Here is a 21400-nt window from a genome sequence, read left to right on the forward strand (position 1 = left end):
CAAAAAAAGTCAACGATACACTTGTCTTAATCAAAGACCAGCTGGGGTGGCAGACGCAGGGCATTGACAGTATTGAGTGTGAATGTGGGATGGAATATATCGGGAAGACACAACGATGTACCTCCCAGAGCTCTACTGAACACATCAGGAACGGACGACTAGGACAGACAAACAAGTCCGCGGTAGCAGAACATAGCATTATCGAAGGACACACCTTCGAATTCGAAAAAACGAAGAAGCTGTGCAGCGCCAACCGTTTCTGGGACTCGATCTTCAAAGAGGCAGTGGAGATACGTCTGCACAACAATTTAGTAAACAAGAATAGCGGTTTTCAGCTCAGTGCAGCTTGGAATCCCACAATTGACAAAACACGTCAGAAACACTCCGATATGAAGGCAGCGGCGTCCGCAGGCAGATTGGATAGCCACCGGGTCTCGACGCCGGGCCACGCCGCTCCCCCCCCCCTTTCCCCGCCGCCACCGCCGACGGGGTACCCCCTTCCGGAAGAACGTGATTGGCCTGCCCTACAGTAGCGAACGACAGCCAACCAGCTATACAGATATGCAGAACATAGCATCCAGACGCTTCGCCAGAAGATGACGGGTACGAAACTCATTGAAACGTTGCGACAAGACGACGCCACCATTCGGCTGATGACCCGAGAAGAATTCATCAGTCATTAGCCGTATTTATGTCGCATGTTGACTGACGGGCAGAACCGATTTTGGGCTGCTTCCTTTTGTCCATTAAGGTCATATTTGTGCAAATGAAGCCGATCTTCTCGAAGCGAAGGTCTGCCTCCCATTCTAATTGTTGATGTACTTGCCTTCATGGGGCTACGTTGCTTGCGTTAATCGTCCACGCTTGAGTCGCTGAGACCGTCGCGTGTTCCATTTCGCACTTCTATTCCGGAAGGAACACCTAGACATCGGGCGACATATCTTGTTGTGTGTTCCGTTCAAATTTGGCGTTATTCTGCGCTGTTCTTTATTACAGCGTTTTGAATCCGTAACTTTAATTATAATCAATCTATATATTTTTTTAATATCAAAGCAATTGCTGAATTCCCTCACGACAAGTTGTTGGCTGTACTGAAGAAGAGTTTATTTTTTGGTGCAGGTTGATTCGTACAAAAAATAAGACAGCATCCAGTGTCAGTTTAGACAAAATAGCGCTATTTTTTGGTAATTTTAATTTTATTTGAGGAATTAATTGAATTACAGTAATTTTTCTGAACTAGAAGTCTTTGCCGGTTGTCAGTCGAGTACAATGTTTTAATCTATAACGAAATGTCAACCACAAATCATACGCAAGTACTGCTAAATGGGGAGAGAAGTAGGAGAACTGCAGAGAATCGTATTATGGCGGGAAATTGATCGAATATGTCAATTTTCAATTTATTTTTAGTTTATTAGGAGAACTCGTTTAGAATAACTTCCCAAAGTTTCAGTGATGGTATGCATCTAAAATAATTAAATGTGTGACGCGAGTTTCCTGGCACGCCCACTTTTCGAAACAAGCTCGGTGAACAACGATTCCACAGATTACTTTCAAGCCAACATGGACGGAATATATCTAGAAGGCCATGAAACGTACTCTTCGGTTTTATAGATCATCTGTGACACTGTTCCGTATATTAGAAACAATAAAACCAGGTACTTTGTTTATGAAGAACCATTTCTCGTTTTTCCTTGTGCTACTGGCTGAGGTTTACGCACGTTTTCGATTCTTTCATGATTCAGTAATGGCACTGTCACAAAGAGTGTATAGAGAACTGGATGATGGTATTAGAATGGGTATTAAGATAAGAAATTTCGCTTAAGACAGCTTGAGAAAAATCGATTTACAGCGTCTCTTTGTACATGAAAATTCAGCTGAGGACCTGGTTAAGGAAAGAAGGCAGAAAACAAAAATCCATAAGAGAATCCTTGTAGGGAAAGATGACCCTGAGAACAAATCATGAGCTTTCTGAAGACGTGACATAAGAAAAACTGTTGGGTTGACCTTTAAATTGCATTTCCTGTAAGTTTCTGTTTTAAAGTTTATGCATATTTTTCTCAGAATCTATGAAGGTTACAATTATGAAATTTTCACACTTATTTCTCTGAAAAGTAAATTTTGAAGTTTGTGAGTTTAAGCTGAGGTACAAGGCAAAGTGCTTGGAATTTTGCATGAATGTTAAATTAAACCTAGAGAATTATCATTAAAGACAATAAAATTCTTCTATGCGATGTATTCAAGAATACGCTTCAGGGAAACATACTATATGTGAGGAGATTAACAAGAGAAAATTTTGTATAAAGGTCTTGAATAGCTTCTGAGATAACATATATACTGTTTTTGGAAATAAAGCTTCAAATTTTATAAAAAAAAAGAAGTTAAATATACATAATCAAAGGAACTTAAGGTAAAAATGTTGATTTCATGTAAAGCATGGTAGAAAATTTCATTGCCGTATCTTCAAACTAGTGGATTTGGTGCAGCTTTTTAAATGAACGTCCCCCCTTAAAACTTAAAATATCCTGGTATTATTATGAGAGCGACTGTTGCGCGTGCCACCTTGGCACAGAAACTGCGCTTTGCTCAACTAAATGGGCTATAAGTAGCGGCCGCTTACGGGAACAGCTGGAGCAGAACGCGATTTATCTGGTTAGAGCGTATTTCGCACATTTCATGCCAGGGGTCCGCGGCGAGGACGCGCTCCCACGCACGAGGCTATAAATAACCCGCCGTGGGCACCGGCCAGGCGCCTGTGGCTGCAGCAACCTGGAGGCGGTTGCACGAGAGACGTAACACGCCACTTTGTTTTGTATGAAGACATGTTCAGCAGCATCATTGGTGCACTGTTGTCTCTCAGGGCTGTTTTCAGCGGCCTGTAGTTCTTAGTTCGGTTTAGGAGGGTTGAAGGACGGAGAGTAGGTTATATTACAAACGTCCAGCAGAGTCTAAAATAGTCAGAGACGGATAATTAACTCAAGTGGTCCAAGACTCAAGACTGCAACGAGCTATGGGGCTGAGCGGTCAACACATTGTATTCGGGTGGACGACGCCGGTTCGCATCATGTCCGATTATCTAGTATTATATTTACGCAGTGTCCATAAATCGCCGAAAGAAAAAAAGGGATTGTTTCTTGGAGAATGCAACCTATTTCCTTCCCAATCTCCTCATCACGGAACGAACATGTTAGTTTTCGAGTTCATGGAGATTTAAGAGTACCTGTTCACCACTGTGAAATGTTAACTGCAATTTATTTCAAGCCAAAAATTATGTTGAAAGAAAATATTGCATCCTGCATTATTGCTTACTTCTGTGAGATTATGAACGAAAACTTACACCCAATGTATTTATAGAGGAAACACATTTATTTCAAATACTTCATAATACTGTGATCACGTTAGTGACCAGGTGTGGAAAATTACTCGCTATCGTCACAGGGGTCGTGGATTTTATTGCCGATGACACCTCGAACATTTTCTGCTATGCGAAGTTTGGGAATATAGACCTCGTAAGCATCCAAATAGGCTAACAAATCATCGAGGTAACTTAAGGGTAATTGTTTTTATTAAAAAATGTGACAAGTGGTTAGCCCATGGAGCGCCGTCTCTGACGGGAAAGGACAGGGTAACGAAAGGACCATCGTTCTACTGAAGAAGATTTCCCATCATTCCTATAAGATCCTCTATGAAAACAAAAAAGGAAAAAGAAACTAGATTAGTACTACTGGAGGACGATGTACAGCGCGTAGTAATGAATCGTGAATACACCAACATTACCGTGGAGTGCTGTGTATGGTTTGACATTTTCAGCAACATGCGAGATTTGACTCACTTACTGCCTTCTCTATTACGATTTAATGCACAAAAGCTTCCAGACGACGTTACAAAGAAAAGTGTAGTGGGCGTAGGTCCGACAAACCGGGGTATTGGTTATGCGATCCGCCTTGGCTCATCCAAATGTCATGGAATCTATATAGAAGACAAATACCATTAATACTGAAAGAAGGTGGAAAGTCATCATGCACTGAGCGCATATTTCTTCGCACTGGTTCAAAGGTTCAAATGTGTGTGAAATCTCATGGGACAGCTGCTAAAATCATCAGTCCCTAAGCTCAAACACTACGTAACCTAAATTATTCTAAGGACAAACACACACACCCATGCCCGAGGGAGGACTCGAACCTCCGCCGGGACCAGCCACACAGTCCATGACTGCAGCACCTGAGACCGCTCGGCTAATCCCGCGCGGCTTCGCACTGGTAATGGAACATAATCCAGCAGAGAACGAGAACCGAGCGAGGTGGCGCAGTGGTTAGACACTGGACTCGCATTCGGGAGGACGACGGTTCAATCCCGCGTCCGGCCATCCTGTTTTAGGTTTTCCGTGATTTCCCTAAATCGCTCCAGGCAAATGCCGGGATGGTTCCTTTCAAAGGGCACGGCCGACTTCCTTCCCCGTCCTTCCCTAATCCGATGAGACCGATGACCTCGCTGTCTGGTCTCCTTCCCCAAACCAACCAACCAACCATAGAACGAGACTGTCATTAACCTGAGAGTAGGAGACCGCTTAAATCTTTAGGTTTACATTGACGTATCCAGCAAGTAATGCGAAGGAGGGTTGATGCATGTGCCAATACTAGATTAGGACATATTAAGCATTTAGGCATATTTAACAATTGACCCAAGAAAGGATTTCATATGGTATTCTAGTATATTCTGTTCCTGTGCACGTTTCCCGTAATTAATATACTATGTATAGTTGCAGTTCTAAAACCAGCCAGGGTAGCCGAGAGCGCTAACGCGCTGCTTCCTGGACTCGGGCAGGCGCGCCGGCCCCGGATCGAATCTGCCCTGCGGATTACCGACGAGGGCCGATGTGCAGGGCAGCCTGGCTCGATATGGTCTTTAGGCGTTTTCCACATCCCGCTAGGTGAATATCGGGCTTGTCCCCATGTTCCGCCTCAGTTACACGGCTCGCAGACATCTGAACAGTTTCGCACAATTCCATGGATTGCACTCGACGCAGACAGTTGGGGTACACTAATGCCATCCCGGGGAGGGGGGGGAGAGGGGAGGGGAGGGGGGTACGGGGTGGCGGCAGGAAGGGCATCCGGCCATCCCTTAAACGTTAACATGCCAAAACTGATTAACGATGGCTGACCCTGCGTAACTGCGGGACAAGGCTCAAGCGATAGATAGATAGTATAGCTGTAGCTCTAAAACGGCGTTATAGCATTTCCGGACCCAACCCCATAAAAATATTTTCTGGCTCACTGGTTACAGCACTTTCCTGAAAGTTTGGGCCTCTCTCTCTCTCTCTCTCACTCTCTGTCCCTCTCTCTCTCTCTCTCTCTCACTCTCTGTCCCTCTCTCTCTCTCTCTCTCTCTCTCTCTCTCTCTCTCACACACACACACACACACACACACGCACACACGTACACATACATACACGTACACACATACACACACGTACACACACACACACACACACACAGCAGGTAAATATCTTCTTACATATTCCCGCCGTAATTGGGCCTCAAATCCATTATCTTTGTCACGCAAGGTCGAGCCTCAGAATAGAGGTATCTGCCTAGAGGGATTGCTGCCCGAAACAACTCTATTCCGCATGCTCGCTTCCTAAGTGTCTCCAACATTTCGTGGTTACTTAACTACATCACCGTTGAAAAGACTACACTTACGCTGTCGACGCTGTATGGTGGTGAATACGTGATGAGCTCCGTACAGGAGCTAGTTTTACGTTTACGTTGGTAAAACAGATCTGTCGCATTAATCACTTCTAGTTTTCCGGAAAATAGCCTATTTTCCTCTCTTATACAATTCGTGAAATGAGGAAGAGATTTTGTGTAGTCAAGTCTTCCCAGACGAGACTTGTTGCTTGCGACCCAGTTATGAAAACAAATAAATTAAACCAATTATTTGATAATAATGGCACTCCTGCAGGGAGGGATATTGTGGAGACATTGCTTAGCCACAGTCTGGGAGACGTTTCCTGAATGAAATTTTCACTCTGCAGCGGATTGTGCGCTGATATGAAACTTCCTGGCAGATTAAAACTGTGTGCCGGATCGAGACTCGAGCTCGGGACCTTTGCCTTTCGCGGGCAAGTGCTCTACATCCCTCAAGCTGTGGTTAAGCCATGTCTCTGCAATATCCTTTCTTCCAAGGGTGTTATTTCTGCAAGGTCTGCAGGAGAACTTCTGTGAAGTTTGAAAGGTAGGAGACGAAATACTGGCGGAATTACAGCTGTGAAGAGGAGTCGCAAGTCTTGCTTGGGTAGATCAGATGGTAGAGCATTTGCCCGCGAAAGGCAAAGATCAGGACTTAGAGACTCGGTCCGGCACGCAGGTTTTATCTGCCAGGTTGTATCATATCAGCGCACACTCCGCTGCAGAGTGAAAATTTCATTCGTAAAACAAAAATTACTTGCGCGTAGAAGTTTCAACTGGAAAATTCCTTATCGTAGTAGTAGCAAGGTACAGGTTGAACTGTTCGCGGAGTAACCCCAGCTTTTACTCGAATTAACGACACTATAGAACAGATGGCGAAATCTACTTTAATACCTCCCAGGAAGGTATCTAAAGTTTGTTGATGCAGCTATTTTTCGAAGCAAACATGTAAATATTCGTTTTGTAATTTCGAACGCCTTTTTATTGCTGCAATATGACATTTATATAGCGTGGAATGTTTCGAATCCAGAAACAACGCATGTAAGAACCAAACGTTATTAAAGATTAAATACACTGAAAATGCCTTAAGACAAAAGGCGTAACGAATCGAGCACGTAATTAGATTGCACCAAGGATAAGACGTTTGGATTTTATATACTTAAAATCGGATGATAGACTATCTTCTGAAGAAATACTATTGCCTGCATGAATACAGAGAAATGAACAGTATGTTTAAATTATTTTTCCACTTGCAACATGTAATTAATTTAGTTTCTGGTGAGATTAGTTAAGGCAGATGAGATCTCTAAAACAGTTTTTCGTCAGGCGTTTCAATTATATTATTGAGATCTCAACTTTTGTGTGACTTTGAATCATAATTAAATGAAACATTTCTTCCGTAACGAAGAAGTAAATTTGAGCGATAATTCTTACGAATCTTTTCGCACAGCGCTTCTTCTACTGTTGATGATATAATCTGAGCGAGAAACTTTACAGAAGCTCGAGCAGCAAATTAGAATGGAAAAAGAAGTGTCTGTCTGGTGCAGTGATATTCAAAGATTTCCCGTCAACTGTTATCCAAAACGTCCCGAAATGCAATAAATAGAACAAGAATAATACTCAAGAGCTCGGATAAGAGGGTTATAGTTTAACCTACATACGCTATCAAGGTACACCGTGATGAGACCACTCATCCCAAAACAATTTTCTCCTCAAAAATAAAATGAGCAACAGCTAAGCTCCAGAATAACAGAAATTATTGAACTGTACGCATTTGTTATTTTGGAACAAATTTTTCTTTTTTCTTCTTAGTACTGTATGAGTTGGCGTGTGGAATCTGTGTATTACCTGAGCAACAATTAGCTGCATCAGCATCATCGGAAGTTTCTACCCACTGAGAACACACAGAGGACTGACACATCGAAGAAAAGAACTGTATATTTCAAGCTACAAATATGCATGTGTTCCCACGACGAGACGGCTTTAACGTAACAGTGATCCATCGAGGAATGGAATTGCCAACCATATCACTCGGCAGTAGTCAACACAGATGTTAGGTCATACAGTTATTTGCTGTGTGGACAAGAACTTCATCTTCCTTCGAGGATAGTAGCCTTTCTTGTCAAAGATGTATATTCATTCTGTATTAAAAATCTTTGATGTCTGATTATGTTTTAACATATATCTTCTTTTAAGACACTTTGTAATAATAAAGCCATTAAGAGAACTTATTCTGTTTACCAGTTTATAACCGGGTCATGTGAAGATCAGCAGCCGGTCCTTGTGGCCGAGCGGTTCTAGGCGCTTCAGTCCGGAACCGTGCGACTGCTACGGTCGCAGGTTCGAATCCTGCCTCGGGCATGGATGAGTGTGATGTTCTTAGGTTAGCTAGGTTTAAGTAGTTCTAAGTTCTAGGGGACTGATGACCTCAGAAGTTACGTCCCATAGTGCTCAGAGCCATTTGAATTTGAAGATAGGGTATAGAAACTCTTCCCTACTTCTTTCTCAAAAGGAAAACTGTATAAAGATAAAACTGATATGCAGAAACAGTATTTGGAGATTGTTAAGACGTAGAGATAGTAATCATAATCAAGCAGGTACGTATTAAGATGGTCTGTAAATAGGATTTGTCACTAATTTTTGCTAAACAGCGGATCAGTTTGTCCAGTAATGCATAAAAGAAAATTATCACCAGACAGTTTGGTCAAGAAAACAGATTTTCGGACGTGTCCGAAAGAACAGCATAACCTGCAGCTGTGAAGTATTATATGTATAGATTCTGGGCTGGGTTCGAATCCCGGTCCGGTACGCATTTTCGGTCATCGCCACGTAATGTCTCTCTGCAGCTGACAGCAGTGATCCCCTTCCGTTTACATATACATTTTGGTCCCGTCCATCCTAGTGCTGGAGGTTCGAGGGACTTCGGCCGCTGACTTATGTAATACATTGGAACACCTCCAGCCATCCTTATGATGCTATTGGTTACATAGCCGCACACCATCTTCAGGCCTTATCTGACACTGAGGGCGTTAATTCAAATCGTATACTTGTTAGAAATATTGTCTCCAATTTTAAGATTTAAATTAATGTCAAAAATTATGTAAGTTCTCTCTCGTTTCAACGAATTCGCATTGCTACAACCTCTCCTCCACAGGACTCTTTAGTTGTTTGCGATATTTCCTGCAATCAGAGAAGACATCTATAGAGCATAGAAGGCTGATACAGTAAATTTATCACAAACATCATACAACTTTAGGTACATTAAACAGATTTGTGTGGAAGTCATGTCGGTTCCAATCACATTTAAGATTTTGTCCTTATTTTTTTCTGTGTGGATTAATTGAGAGAGTAAATTTATTCACAATAGGTACTCAATAAATAATAGCGGTATGCGCTTGGTGTTGCTATAACATTGTCTTTCTTATGCAAGCGCGTACATTTGCGGGCGTTGAGAGTAACATCTGGCGTGGTAAACGAGTATTAGAAGACGATGTTGTAAAACCTGCCCTAAAGATGAATGAATGAAAACCTGCCTTGTCTGAGAGAGACGTAGCCATTATATTCCTTTCGTACCTGCATGCCCCTCGCTTTATCACGTTCGTTAAGATCAAGCGACTGATTGAAATCAAAGACAGGAGGCGATATTCCAAATCTGTGTACTTGACATATATTTAGTAAAACCAACATATATAGTAACAAAACGCGCACTTCATCAATTTCAATGATTGCACTGAAATGAGTGGTAAAATACTCTTGAACTACATACGTCGTACACGTTATAGAGCAGGCAGTCACTACATGGACAAAAGAAGAAAATCACGATATATGCTAAAATGCGCGAAAAACTGAGGACAGGCGAAAGTTAGAGAGTGAGTGAGTCTGTGAAATGATGCTACGGTGGTAGTCGAACATTTAGCGTTACTGGAACGGCAAGACTAATGACTCAAAGGCCGTTATGTCGAACTATCATTTTATACGTTATTAAGCTAATTAATCAGTAGAGGACATCATGAGTGTCCCATGAATGTAGTATGAGATTTATGCAGCTACCAATCACTAACTTGATGACTTCTTCTGTAACAAATTTTATTGAGTCTTGTTTTTATTACAATACAGCATGAAACAATATCTTAAATGAAAGACAACAAGTGAGTAACGCACACTGGTTTGGGCGCTATTTAAAATCTCGGCCGCCAGAGAAAACAGTCAGCAGTGCAAACTGCCTCTACTTTTTGTAGCCAGTCTGATCCTTTCGCAGAATTACTGGAAGGACCGCTGTGGGACGTTAAAACTGCTAACAATCAGCTTCCTCTTGTAGGTGCAGTCCTCGTTGTGATAGTTTTGAAATTCCTCGAAAGGTTTTGTTATACAGTAACGTTTTATTACAACTAGATATCGACATGCCAAAAAATCAGAGAAGAAACATCTTTATCTGTGTCCTTCTATTGCCTATTTATTCTCTCTCAGTCTCGCATCATGCGTAAAATTGATACGGATACTTGTCCACACGTCAACTATTGACGGTTTGGAATTGATTTTTAATCAAAGGTGCTCCATTTTCATTAATGAATTCTAAAGTTTAATATTGTTTCCATTGAGGTGATGTCTGCACACGGTATCAATATAGCCGTCAAAATAGGAAGCGGCTACATAGATACAGTGCAAAGAGTCGCTGAAGATTTGGTGTCAGATTAAGAAATTAATTTCTTTAAATATTAATTAAAAACTGTAACAGTGTATATTGAGGAACGAAAGTAAAGTATACAGCCAATATAAAAATTAATTGTCGTATGCAGCAAGGTTTTCGTATTTAGAAAAATGAAAATGTTATTGCCCTTTCAGAAATTGTCCTCAAAAATCGCATTTATGTACCTCTCCATAACAAGCAATAGGAATCTTCAATAACTAGTTCGTATTCAGAGCCAATAATATCTATCGTTTATCGCTGCACATATTGCCCCTTAACGGATTTGTGGTAAATGAAGGGACTTACTCAAAAGGAACTGGCACAGTCACTCAGTGAACTCTAGGAGGAAGAAACGATTTGTACTTCGCTAACACTTCTTTAAGCATTTTTGAGAAAGATGCACACTTTGGCGTAGATTTAATTTTAAATCGATTTCCAGTGGAGGTGAAAAATTTGAGCGATAACTGAATGGTTTTCAACTACAAGGTGAAAGACTTCATTGTGAAATGCGGCTTTTAATCTGTACAGGAGTTGCTTGGAGCCTAACATGGTAATGCCTCATAAATGTATGTGTGTATTTTAATTTCATTATTTTTTGTTTTTAAATTTTCTTACAATTTTTTCTGTGAAAAGTTAACTTTCGGTATCTGTGTAAGATTGTTATTCGCAGATAAATAAACCACTAAATTAGATCCAGAATGTCCAACTTTAGCACAATTACCAAACAGTAGTTCATTATTAACTCTTTCAACCGTTAACATGTGTTAGTTACGGATCAAGACTTGTAGTAACAAATGAAAACCATACTGCATGTTTTGTAGTATACGTAGTTTGTTTAGCTACACATACTTCTCAATATCACAGAATGTTAATCATGATTTCTTCACCACAGTATGATGACGTATTTTTCGAAGAGTATTTTCTTTGTGAATTTCATAAATTGCTGCCGCAGTCATCACTTGACCATAATATTACGAAGCAAAATTTTGGAGCGCCGGCCGTTAAAGCCGAGCGGTTCTAGGCGCTTCAGTCTGGAACCGCGCGACCGCTACGGTCGCAAGTTCGAATCCTGCCTCGGGCATGGATGTGTGTGATGTCCTTAAGCCGGCCGAAGTGGCCGTGCGGTTAAAGGCGCTGCAGTCTGGAACCGCAAGACCGCTACGGTCGCAGGTTCGAATCCTGCCTCGGGCATGGATGTTTGTGAGGTCCTTAGGTTAGTTAGGTTTAACTAGTTCTAAGTTCTAGGGGACTAATGACCTGAGCAGTTGAGTCCCATAGTGCTCAGAGCCATTTGAACCATTTTTGATGTCCTTAAGTTAGTTAGGTTTAAGTGGTTGTAAGTTCTAGGGGACTGATGACCTCAGATGTTACGTCCCATAGTGCTGAGAGCCATTTGAACCATTTTTGAGCCAAAATTTTGCAGCGCTTGAAGCGAGTTACATATTGAACTCTTTCATTTGGGAGTCGCGTCATTAGGTGCGTTGTACAGTATAAATGTAGTAACATGGAGAGATTTAAGATTAGCAGATGTAGAGAGAAACGTTTGTAACAAATGACAGCAACGAAGACTGCTGTGACTTATCAAACCACCTGTCAGATTATTGTCTTGAACGTTTACTAAGACATGCTACTCGAGAGGCAGTATTGTATTTGTTTATAGCAAATAGGCACGTACTTATCCAGAAAATAAGATATCTAGAGCTCAAATATCAGCAGTTATAACTTGCAATCAGCCAAAATGACGAAGAATATCTACCTATCAAACAAGTGAAGCTAAATGACGTAACAAAGCACGTCTGCGAAACACTACAGCTGGAAGATTATCACAGTTTGCTCTTGAAAAATAAACCAGAAACAGCTGTTATATGGTCCTTTAAAACCGTTTTCACAATGTTAGAATTCCATCTCCAGGTACAGGTAAAAGTTGAGGTCAATTGACGTCCCATCATTCCCAGTCAGCCAGTTTAATTCGTAAGGATAGTGACGTATGTAAAAAGTCACTATTTATACGAATTATTACACGAGTGGGAGTGATGGAATGTCTTACTTTTTCCTGTAAACTACCTGAAAATATATACCTGAAGTTGAAAAACAGGTAGTACTTTTACAGGATCACATAACAGCCGTTTGCGGTTTATTTTTGAGTAATGTCTACCTTCACCTGCTGATGCCTATATTGTAAATATGCTATGACAGTGTATTTTAGCAGCCTGAAACAAACTTTCAGTTCTGGGGAACAGAATGCGCGGGATATTAGACAATTATCTGTAGTGTACGCTTTGTACTTATATGAGTTTATACAATAGAATGTGGTGAGGTATTGGTAGGACTCATAATGGTTCAACAGCAATTTAGAAAAGTTTTGTCACAATCAGAAGGACATCTTCTATACAGCTATCAACAAAGTCGAATTCACGACGATAAAGAAAATCTGTATCAAGTTCGAAAGGCCGTTCAGGAACTATGAGCGTTGCATTCAATGAAATGGAAAAGAAAGTTTTACCTGGCGTTCTCGAGGAACTTCAACGTTTTACGATCTTTAGACACTTTTTATTTTTATTTCTTTCTTAGATCATTTAGTGAATGACATTTATAGACTACTAAGATGTAATATCAGTTACCGAAAATAAATTTTTAACGCTGCAGTAGTAAACTTTGGGACCCAAAAATACTCTAAAATAAGTTATGCAGAGTATTTTTATCTCGGACGAACAATTCCTTGACAAGAAAGCTATATAATCACTGATTTTTTTTACAGATTACGCTAAATTGTACCAGCATTAGACTGAAGTGCGGGAGACCAATGTTAAAGCTACGGAGTAATTCTTGTTTTCTCTTACCTGCTGTTGCGAGCACCAACGATACTGGAATCGTAAGCGGAGCTGGCAGAGATGTCTTCGTCTGGGATGGCGCCGGACTCCATGCCCAATGGCGCCGTACAGTGATCTGCGGAAACAACAAGGCAGCTCGTCAGTTTTGAATTTGAATTATTTCTCCAAGTAATGTCATACAGATGGCGGGGTAGAAAAAGTGCATGTTTTTCAAATGATTAATATTAGAGAAACAGGCGTGAAAGTCATCCCCCCTCCACCACTTCGGCAGAGGCTGTGCTGTTAAATTAGCCACTGAGCAGCTAGGTGAATGTCTAATAGAGCATTTCTGCACAATCGGTGAATCTGTAGTGATTAAACCATTTCTTTTCAAGAAACTGGCTACCGATCTACACAAAATTAATATTAATATTGAGGGAGGTGGCGCATTGGTTCACGGTCAGAACAAAGTAAGAATATCTATTGAGTGAGCACGGAGATACATAGAACGGAATATCTGTAGTCAAAATATACTGCATCCAAAGTCACGTGATAATGGTATGGAGTGATGTGACCCCAACAAATTTTTAATATGCAGGTAGATCCCGTCCAAAAATATAGCGGATTTTGCAGATGCTATTCGCATTCATCTCACAATGTACATTAAATATTTGGGATGTACTTGACTTTCACCTTCGAAGAGCTAAAGATCAGAGTATTTTTCACCTTGCGATAAGTCTTAGACTTCTATATATTTCGTTATGTGACAAAAAGTTTTACTTAGTAAATGCTTTAAGATTTGAACTGTACTTTGTCGTAGAATATCACAGCGGTAATATCAAATGACGTAGTATTACAACAAAGTGAAAGTGGCTCAACATAATTCGAATTTAAAGCTATCACACGCCGAAAGGTAGAGATTTATCGAACACTGAAAAAATTTTAGGGACGAAACGGTTCCGTTTTTATTTTCTGCTATTGTCTTTGGAATCTTTGTTCATCATTAGGGAAACTGAAACACGAATCGCACATACTCTCCACGTCAGAGGTACTAGTGGTATGATTTTCTCTTGTGGCTACTTTCAGATAAGAATATGAAAGCTGATACTGCACTGAGGAATTTTTTGGTTAATGCTTAAGACATGTTATTTGACAGAAAATAAATGGACGCACTGCCAATGGTGAAACTTCAGCGAAATGTCTTTCGTCGTAAAAGAAGAATAATTATTATTTACTCAATGAGAAACGTACTTCCATAATTACAGATTTCAGTATCGGTTATGGATAATAAACAAACGACAGCTGTCGGTGATTGCTGTTCCGGTTTCTGTAAACGTTTCCGTGAAAAGAAGTCAAATGGTTCAGATTTCTCACAGATGTTCCGTCACGAAGTAAGAGAACTCAACAAGCATTTCATGTTGACACTGGATGCGTAAATTTTACATATACCGTTGTCATTATAATTTTTATTCTTTCTACTTTCTTTTACATTCTTTAAATTTGTTTTTTTTATGATTTTAGTACTTTATATTCATGAAATTCGAATATTTTTCTCTTAGAATAGCCATTTCTACTTTCATCAATATGTCCTCAACATTGTTGAGTGGCGTCTCTTCTACTTCTTCGCACAATTATGTTACGTTTTGTGGTCTCTGTGATGCCTGACTGTAAGGCCTCGAGTACACTCCCACTGTCGATATAATCAGACGCTTATAAGAGCGGACCGTTCTATTAAGTCAACACAGATCAAATGACACATGCTCCCGAAGACAAAGTAAATATGTATTTTGTTGGACGAAATACACTAATGGAAAAATATTGAATCAACAACGAGAGTTGTGAGACATAAATGAATGTTCGTAGGCGTGTTACTTCATTTGAAAGGTGATTTCTTTCTAAATTGCGCGCCAGTCTCAGAAGAGTTGAGCTAGTCATGCAAATCATGTTTGCTTTAAATACACACTATAACCGTCATGAGCGTTACTTACCTTCGAGATTGGACATGGTGAGTTGTTGTCAGTCAAGAGTGCCTTTAAAACGAAAATGACGTCATTATAAACACCTCCCTGAATTTGAACGAGGTCGTATTATAAGGCTACGAGAAGCTTCATTTTCCTTCTGTAATACTGGAGAAAGACTTCGCCTGAATGTCGAAAACGGTACATTATTTATGACACCAGTAGTCAAGAAAATAAACGGTCGTAAGAAGGTCAGGGTCTGGACAGCCATGTGGCACTGCCGAGAGGGAAGACCATTGTGTTCGGCGTGTGGCTCTGGTTCACCGTGCCACATCTGCAGGAACAGTCTGAGCAATAGGTGGCACCAGAGTGACACAATAAACTGTTACAAATCGGTAGATACAAGGAGAGCTCCGACCCAGTTAGTTGTTGATTGGTTTGTCATGAAAAGCGCGGACTAACGCGGAAGAATAAGATTTTTCTATTGGCCTTAAAGAAAACTGTTCAGTTAGGACGGAGTATTCTTTGAGTGTCTTTTCTCTTGGAGATATAGAATGCTTACAGCAGTCTAAAGAAGTTGGAGCCCAGTGTAGTATGAGCTCTGAAGGAAGTTTTAATTTACCGGTTTTAGTTGTGCTATATGCTTCAAAAATGTTTTAAAGTGAAGGCATATTTATTCCGGTGTGTTTTGTAAACGGTACGGATTTTTAAATACTTTTGTCTATGATAAAAGACAGTAATTCCGCATGGCATATTGAGCAGATCGGTGACTAAAAACTTGAGTGCATTAGACACCGATAAACTTAATATCATGGCGAGCATTTTCATTTAAAAACCATCCGTACTTAGTAGCTGTTCATATTTCGGGAAATAAGTTGCCATAAACTTGCTAACGTGAATGAAAGGGTTTGTGCATGACTGTGTTAAGATTAGCAGTGAACGTATACATTATCAAGGTTTATAATATACTGAGCTTTGCCCGTATTTCCACCAGTCATTCAAAATTAATACCTTTCCCTATAGTTACGTTGTATGCAGCCTGGAGCGAGCTGCAGTGCGGAAGGTTTCTGCTCGTCTTTCCTACCGGCGATTTGCTGCAAGGAGTTCACAGGTATGGTGCAGGTAATGGACGAAAGGAACCGCGCCGCCTCACTCTCTCAATCGTTGCTATTACGTGTCACATACACCATTCAGCGATTGCTCATCCTCTGACTATTCTATTCGATAGATAGTTAAACCATTCCACCATGTATACTGACTTACAATCGAACGCTGGCGCTATTGATGTACATCAGTAGCAGACCGCAAGCCATTCGCCTACCCGTATGCGACACCTCTTGACACACATCTGCCAGCGACGGCTCCGCAGCGCGTTTCACTAGTCGCGGACAACGGCGGCAGCGTCACGTGCAAGCAGCGGCCCTTCTGGCAGGCGACGCACGTGTCCCGTCCACGTGGAGCGGCTGGCCTTAGCAGCAGCACATGCCTCGCCTCATGCTCACTTTGCATTACAGGTGCAGGACGCTGGTCTTATCTGTACAGGAAGCTAGCGTGATGTTACACATGTTGGGTGTAGGTACTGTGTCATTCTCACGTACAGTAGTTCTTAACCATGAAGTAATGACCACTTACCGCCGTGTTGAAGGCAGAGCTCAAGAGTTAATGCGAATAGGACTGACAGCGTTATGTTATTTACAGGAAGCGCCAATGATTGGACCACTATTTTGAACTTAGCATTGAATCCGACTTTCGCTCCATTATCTACGTTCCAGTGTTAAACTTATTATTTTATTGTAATGTTGAGACATCGGCACTTCCGTTAAAATGTACATGGTGGATGCTCAGTTCCTTGTGATGACTCGATTCTGACGTCTTTTGCGTGTCGAGTTTAGTAGATAGTTGAAGAAAAGTGATTTCGTTCTCCCAGAAAGCGAGGAATCGTATTGTTCAGAACGTTGGACTCACTCTCAGGACGTCGGCGGTTCAGAAACATGTACGGTAGACGATAATTAGCTTTTCCTTGGATGCTTTACGTAAACACCGGTTTCGTTCCTGCCAAAAGCACACGGTCAGATTACTTGGCTTATACTTCCCTCAGTCAATGCTTTTTCCCCTGTCTTATGTCTTCAACATCTACCGGACATTAAACTCTAATCTTCTATTTCTTCCCTTCGTCTTTTATCAGCCATCCACAGCTTCATTGCTGAGATCACCGAAAGAATTGCAGTAAAATAGAGTGCGTTTTTGTCAGTTTCCAAACTAGGACTTTCATTAGGTTAGGCGAGGCAAGTTACGACTTAAGTACTCTTCTTTGCCGTGTTATTTCAGTGCTTCACTGCATAAGTCATTTACCTCTCAGTTGCCTTTATTGTAAAACTGTGAATAGCGTGCTGCACATTGTGAGAATTTCCTTGCAGTTCTTGTATACATATACAGGACAGTTCAGCTAAGTTTTCACTTCAAATGTTCTGTAGTCTTTTAAGATATCCTAATTCGGATCTAATTCACATGAATTCTAATTTTTTAATTTTTTTTTTACACATCTAGTTCCGTAGGACTTAACTGAGCAGCGAATCTCCATGGTCATGGAACGTGTCAGTACATGAAGTTAGGTACAACAGAAAAATAATAATAGATGAAGTAACATATCTGTGAATCCTAAAAGCACGAGTGACTCACGAAGGAACTCTCCACTTAAGATTTGAAAACAGGTGGAATACTGCTAAGATTTCCGGATTCTTATGGCAGCTTACTGAAAATGGATGAAGCAGAATATTGAAAATCTTTCTGCACAAGAGTCATGGAGGTCCGATCGAAATACAGACTGCATTTCCGCCTACTATTAACTGATCAAAAGCTTCTATCTCTTGGGAAGAGGCTGATACTGGTAACAAGAAAAGACGTTAAAGAACATATAAACTGACAGGCTGCAGAGGGGCGGGTTGGTTGCTCACTATCCATTAAGCAATCAGTCCAACTACTTGCTAGGCTTCAGGTTGGCTGCCCCTTCACTCTGCGATAGTAGGTACTACTTTAGCCGACAGAAGCACCGTTGACGAAAATTCGACTAAATACCTACCACGCAAAGGCCACATAACTCCAGTCCATAGGCAATAGCTAAAAGTTAGTTAAACTAATGAGCGTTCGGGATTCTTGAATGAGTCTTTTGAAAAAATATTAAAAAAATCTTTTTTGTTGGTTTGTTTTCTACAAAACAAGGAAAATGGTTATCAAGTCAAAAATGGTTCAAATGGCTCTGAGCAATATGCGACTTAACTTCTGAGGTCATCAGTCGCCTAGAACTTAGAACTAATTAAACCTAACTAACCTAAGGACATCACACATATCCATGCCCGAGGCAGGATTCGAACCTGCGACCGTAGCGGTCGCTCGGTTCCAGACTGTAGCGCCTAGAACGGCACGGCCACTCCGGCCGGCTGGTTATCAAGTCCGTATTTGATATAGTGACATCAATTTTGTGATGTTACTGACTGTCTCTGTAACAAGTTCACATCCAAAAGCAGCCAGAAGTTATGTAGTCCGACCCGATACTTCGAATGTCCTAAACAGTCACAGACTGACGACTACTCGCGTGTTAACACAGTCAGTCGTTCAGTACTCTCCTCGTAAAGAAGTGCATGCCATAATGTCTCGTAATCTGATAGAAACACGCCACTGGAGTTTATGTACGACTTGAAATGTTCACACGCAAACTTCTAAAATAAACTACACACAAAGTTCAAACTATCACAAAATACTCAACACTGCATTCGCTTTTCGTCAGCTATGCGAGATCCGATAAAACGGGCGAATTTCCTCGTTATGATACAAAACTAAACAACGTGATTTAACAGAAGACAGCTCCCGAGCGATTATATCGACTCACAGACCTGAGGTACAAAGCGCTACTCAAACTCTCGGGAAATGGTCAATTGCTATTGGCTAGTATGTTAAGCACCCAGTCAAATCATCTCGAGGTCCTCTACACTCTCAGTATTTCTAACGTCAGCCAGTCACATTACCAGAAGTAATTTACAATAGAAATTCCGAAACTAAATGAAATTAATAAAAAAATACAATTCCTTTACACAAAATGAATTCCTAATAAATTTTATACTCAGCGCCTCTTCTGGTTTCTTTTTACATAATCGAGCTCACTCGGACATACGTCCCAAACTCCCCTGTTGCACAACAATTTTCTCACACATATATTTATATAGTTTTAATACAATATCACATTCGCACTTTATGTATATCCTCCGTCCACTCTCTCTTTCTCTTCAAAACACTCACACAACCAAAACACGACGAAACACAAATTTTCCAAAGTGCCTTAACCCTTTCACGCCGGCGCCGTGACTGTTGCGTCTTGCGCTGTGGACGAGCGCCAGTCCCGCCCGGCCGTGCCCGCTGCACGGCGGATTTTTCGCGCTCCCCGCGCCGCTACTCTGCCCTGCTTTGACACTCGTAGAGTTATCTCAATTACTGGACTTTATACTATAATTTATTGGGGAAAAAATTACACAAATCACATACGTTTTTGATATTGCGTGTCCTGTCAGTGCACAAAACCAAGTCTGGGGATGTCAATCGAACAGCCGGAGTAGCACGTGCGCCTAACGTAGAAGCAGCTACAATAGGTGTCTAATTTTGTCAGATACGGGCGGTGATTCGCTTTCATCTTCAAAGTCACTACCCAGTATGAGAGAAAGAGCTTCTTCCACAGTATATCACTTATCTGCCATATCACTTCTATACCACTGCTCATTAAAATTGCTACACCAAGAAGAAATGCAGATGATAAACGGGTATTCATTGGAAAAATATATTATACTAGAACTGAGATGTTCAGAATGGTTCAGATAGCTGTGAGCACTATGGGACTTAACATCTGAGGTCATCAGTCCCTTACTTAAACCTAACTAACCTAAGGACATCACACACATCCGTGCCCGAGGCAGGATTCGATCCTGCGACCGTAGCGGTAGCGTGGTTCCAGACTGAAGCGCCTGGAACCGCTCGGCCACACCGGCCGGCAACTGAGATGTGATTACATTTTCACGCAATTTGGGTGCATAGATCCTGAGAAATCAGTACCCAGAGCAACCACCTCTGGCCTTAATAACGGTCTTGATACGCCTGGGCATTGAGTCAGACAGAGCTTGGATGGCGTCTACAGGTACAGCTGCCATGCAGCTTCAACACGATACCACAGTTCATCGAGAGTAGTGACTAGCGTATTGTGACGAGCCAGTTCCTCGGCCACCATTGACCAGACGTTTTCAATTGGTGAGAGATCTGGAGAATGTGCCGGCCAGGGCTGCAGTCGAACATTTTCTATATCCAGAAAGGCCCGTACAGGACCTGCATCGTGCGGTCGTGCATTATCCTGCTGAAATGTAGGCTTTCGCAGGGATCGAATTAAGGGTAGATCAATGGCACCCCATACCATCACGCCGAGTGATACGCCAGTATGGCGATGACGAATACACGCTTCCAATGTGCGTTCACCGCGATGTCGCCAAATACGGATGCGACCATCGTGATGCTGTAAATAGAACCTGGATTCATCCGAAAAAATGACGTTTTGCCATTCGTGCACCCAGGTTGGTCGTTGACAACACCATAGCAGGCGCTACTATCTGTGATGCAGCGTCAAGGGTAACCGCAGCCACGCTCTCCGTGCTGCTGCAAACGTCTGTTCTTCCAGACGGTTGTTGTCTTGCAAACGTCCCTATCTGTTCACTCATGGATCGAGACGTGGCTGCACGATCCGTTACAGCCGTGCGGATAAGATGCCTGTCATCTCGACTGCTAGTGATACGAGGCCGTTAGGATGCAGCACGGCGTTCCGTTTTACCCTCCTGAACCCACCGATTCCATATTCTGCTAACAGTCATTGGATCTCGACCAACGCGACCAGCAATGTTGCGATACGATAATCCGAAATCTCGATATTCTACAATCCGACCTTTATCAAAGTCAGAAACGTGATGGTACGAATTTCTCCCCCTTACACGAGTCATCACAGCAAGGTTTCACCAGGCAGCGCCGGTCAACTGCTGTTTGTTTATGAGAAATCGGTTGGAAACTTTCCTCATATCAGCAGGTTGTAGGTGTCGCCACCGGCACCAACCTTGTGTGAATACTCTGAAAAGCTAGTAATTTGCATAGCACAGCATCTCCTTCGTGTGGGTTAAATTACGCGTCTGTAGCACGTCATCTTCGTGGTGTAGCAATTTTAAAGACCAGTAGTGTATT

The 21400-nt window shown here is 41.6% G+C and overlaps 1 protein-coding gene across 2 annotated transcripts in view; it reads right to left on the bottom strand.

Moving 5' to 3' along the window:
* Nucleotides 1–21400, bottom strand: part of LOC126235550 (discoidin domain-containing receptor 2-like) — a 782972-nt gene that overhangs the window by 265739 nt on the left and 495833 nt on the right. For both annotated transcript variants that reach the window (XM_049944278.1, XM_049944270.1), the window contains one exon: nucleotides 13212–13317. In XM_049944278.1, coding sequence (XP_049800235.1) covers nucleotides 13212–13294 — 83 coding nt within the window. In that variant the 5' untranslated portion in view covers nucleotides 13295–13317. The remainder of the gene's footprint in view (nucleotides 1–13211; nucleotides 13318–21400) is intronic.

This window comes from Schistocerca nitens, chromosome 1, assembly GCF_023898315.1.
Source record: "Schistocerca nitens isolate TAMUIC-IGC-003100 chromosome 1, iqSchNite1.1, whole genome shotgun sequence".
NCBI classification, from domain to species: domain Eukaryota; kingdom Metazoa; phylum Arthropoda; class Insecta; order Orthoptera; family Acrididae; genus Schistocerca; species Schistocerca nitens.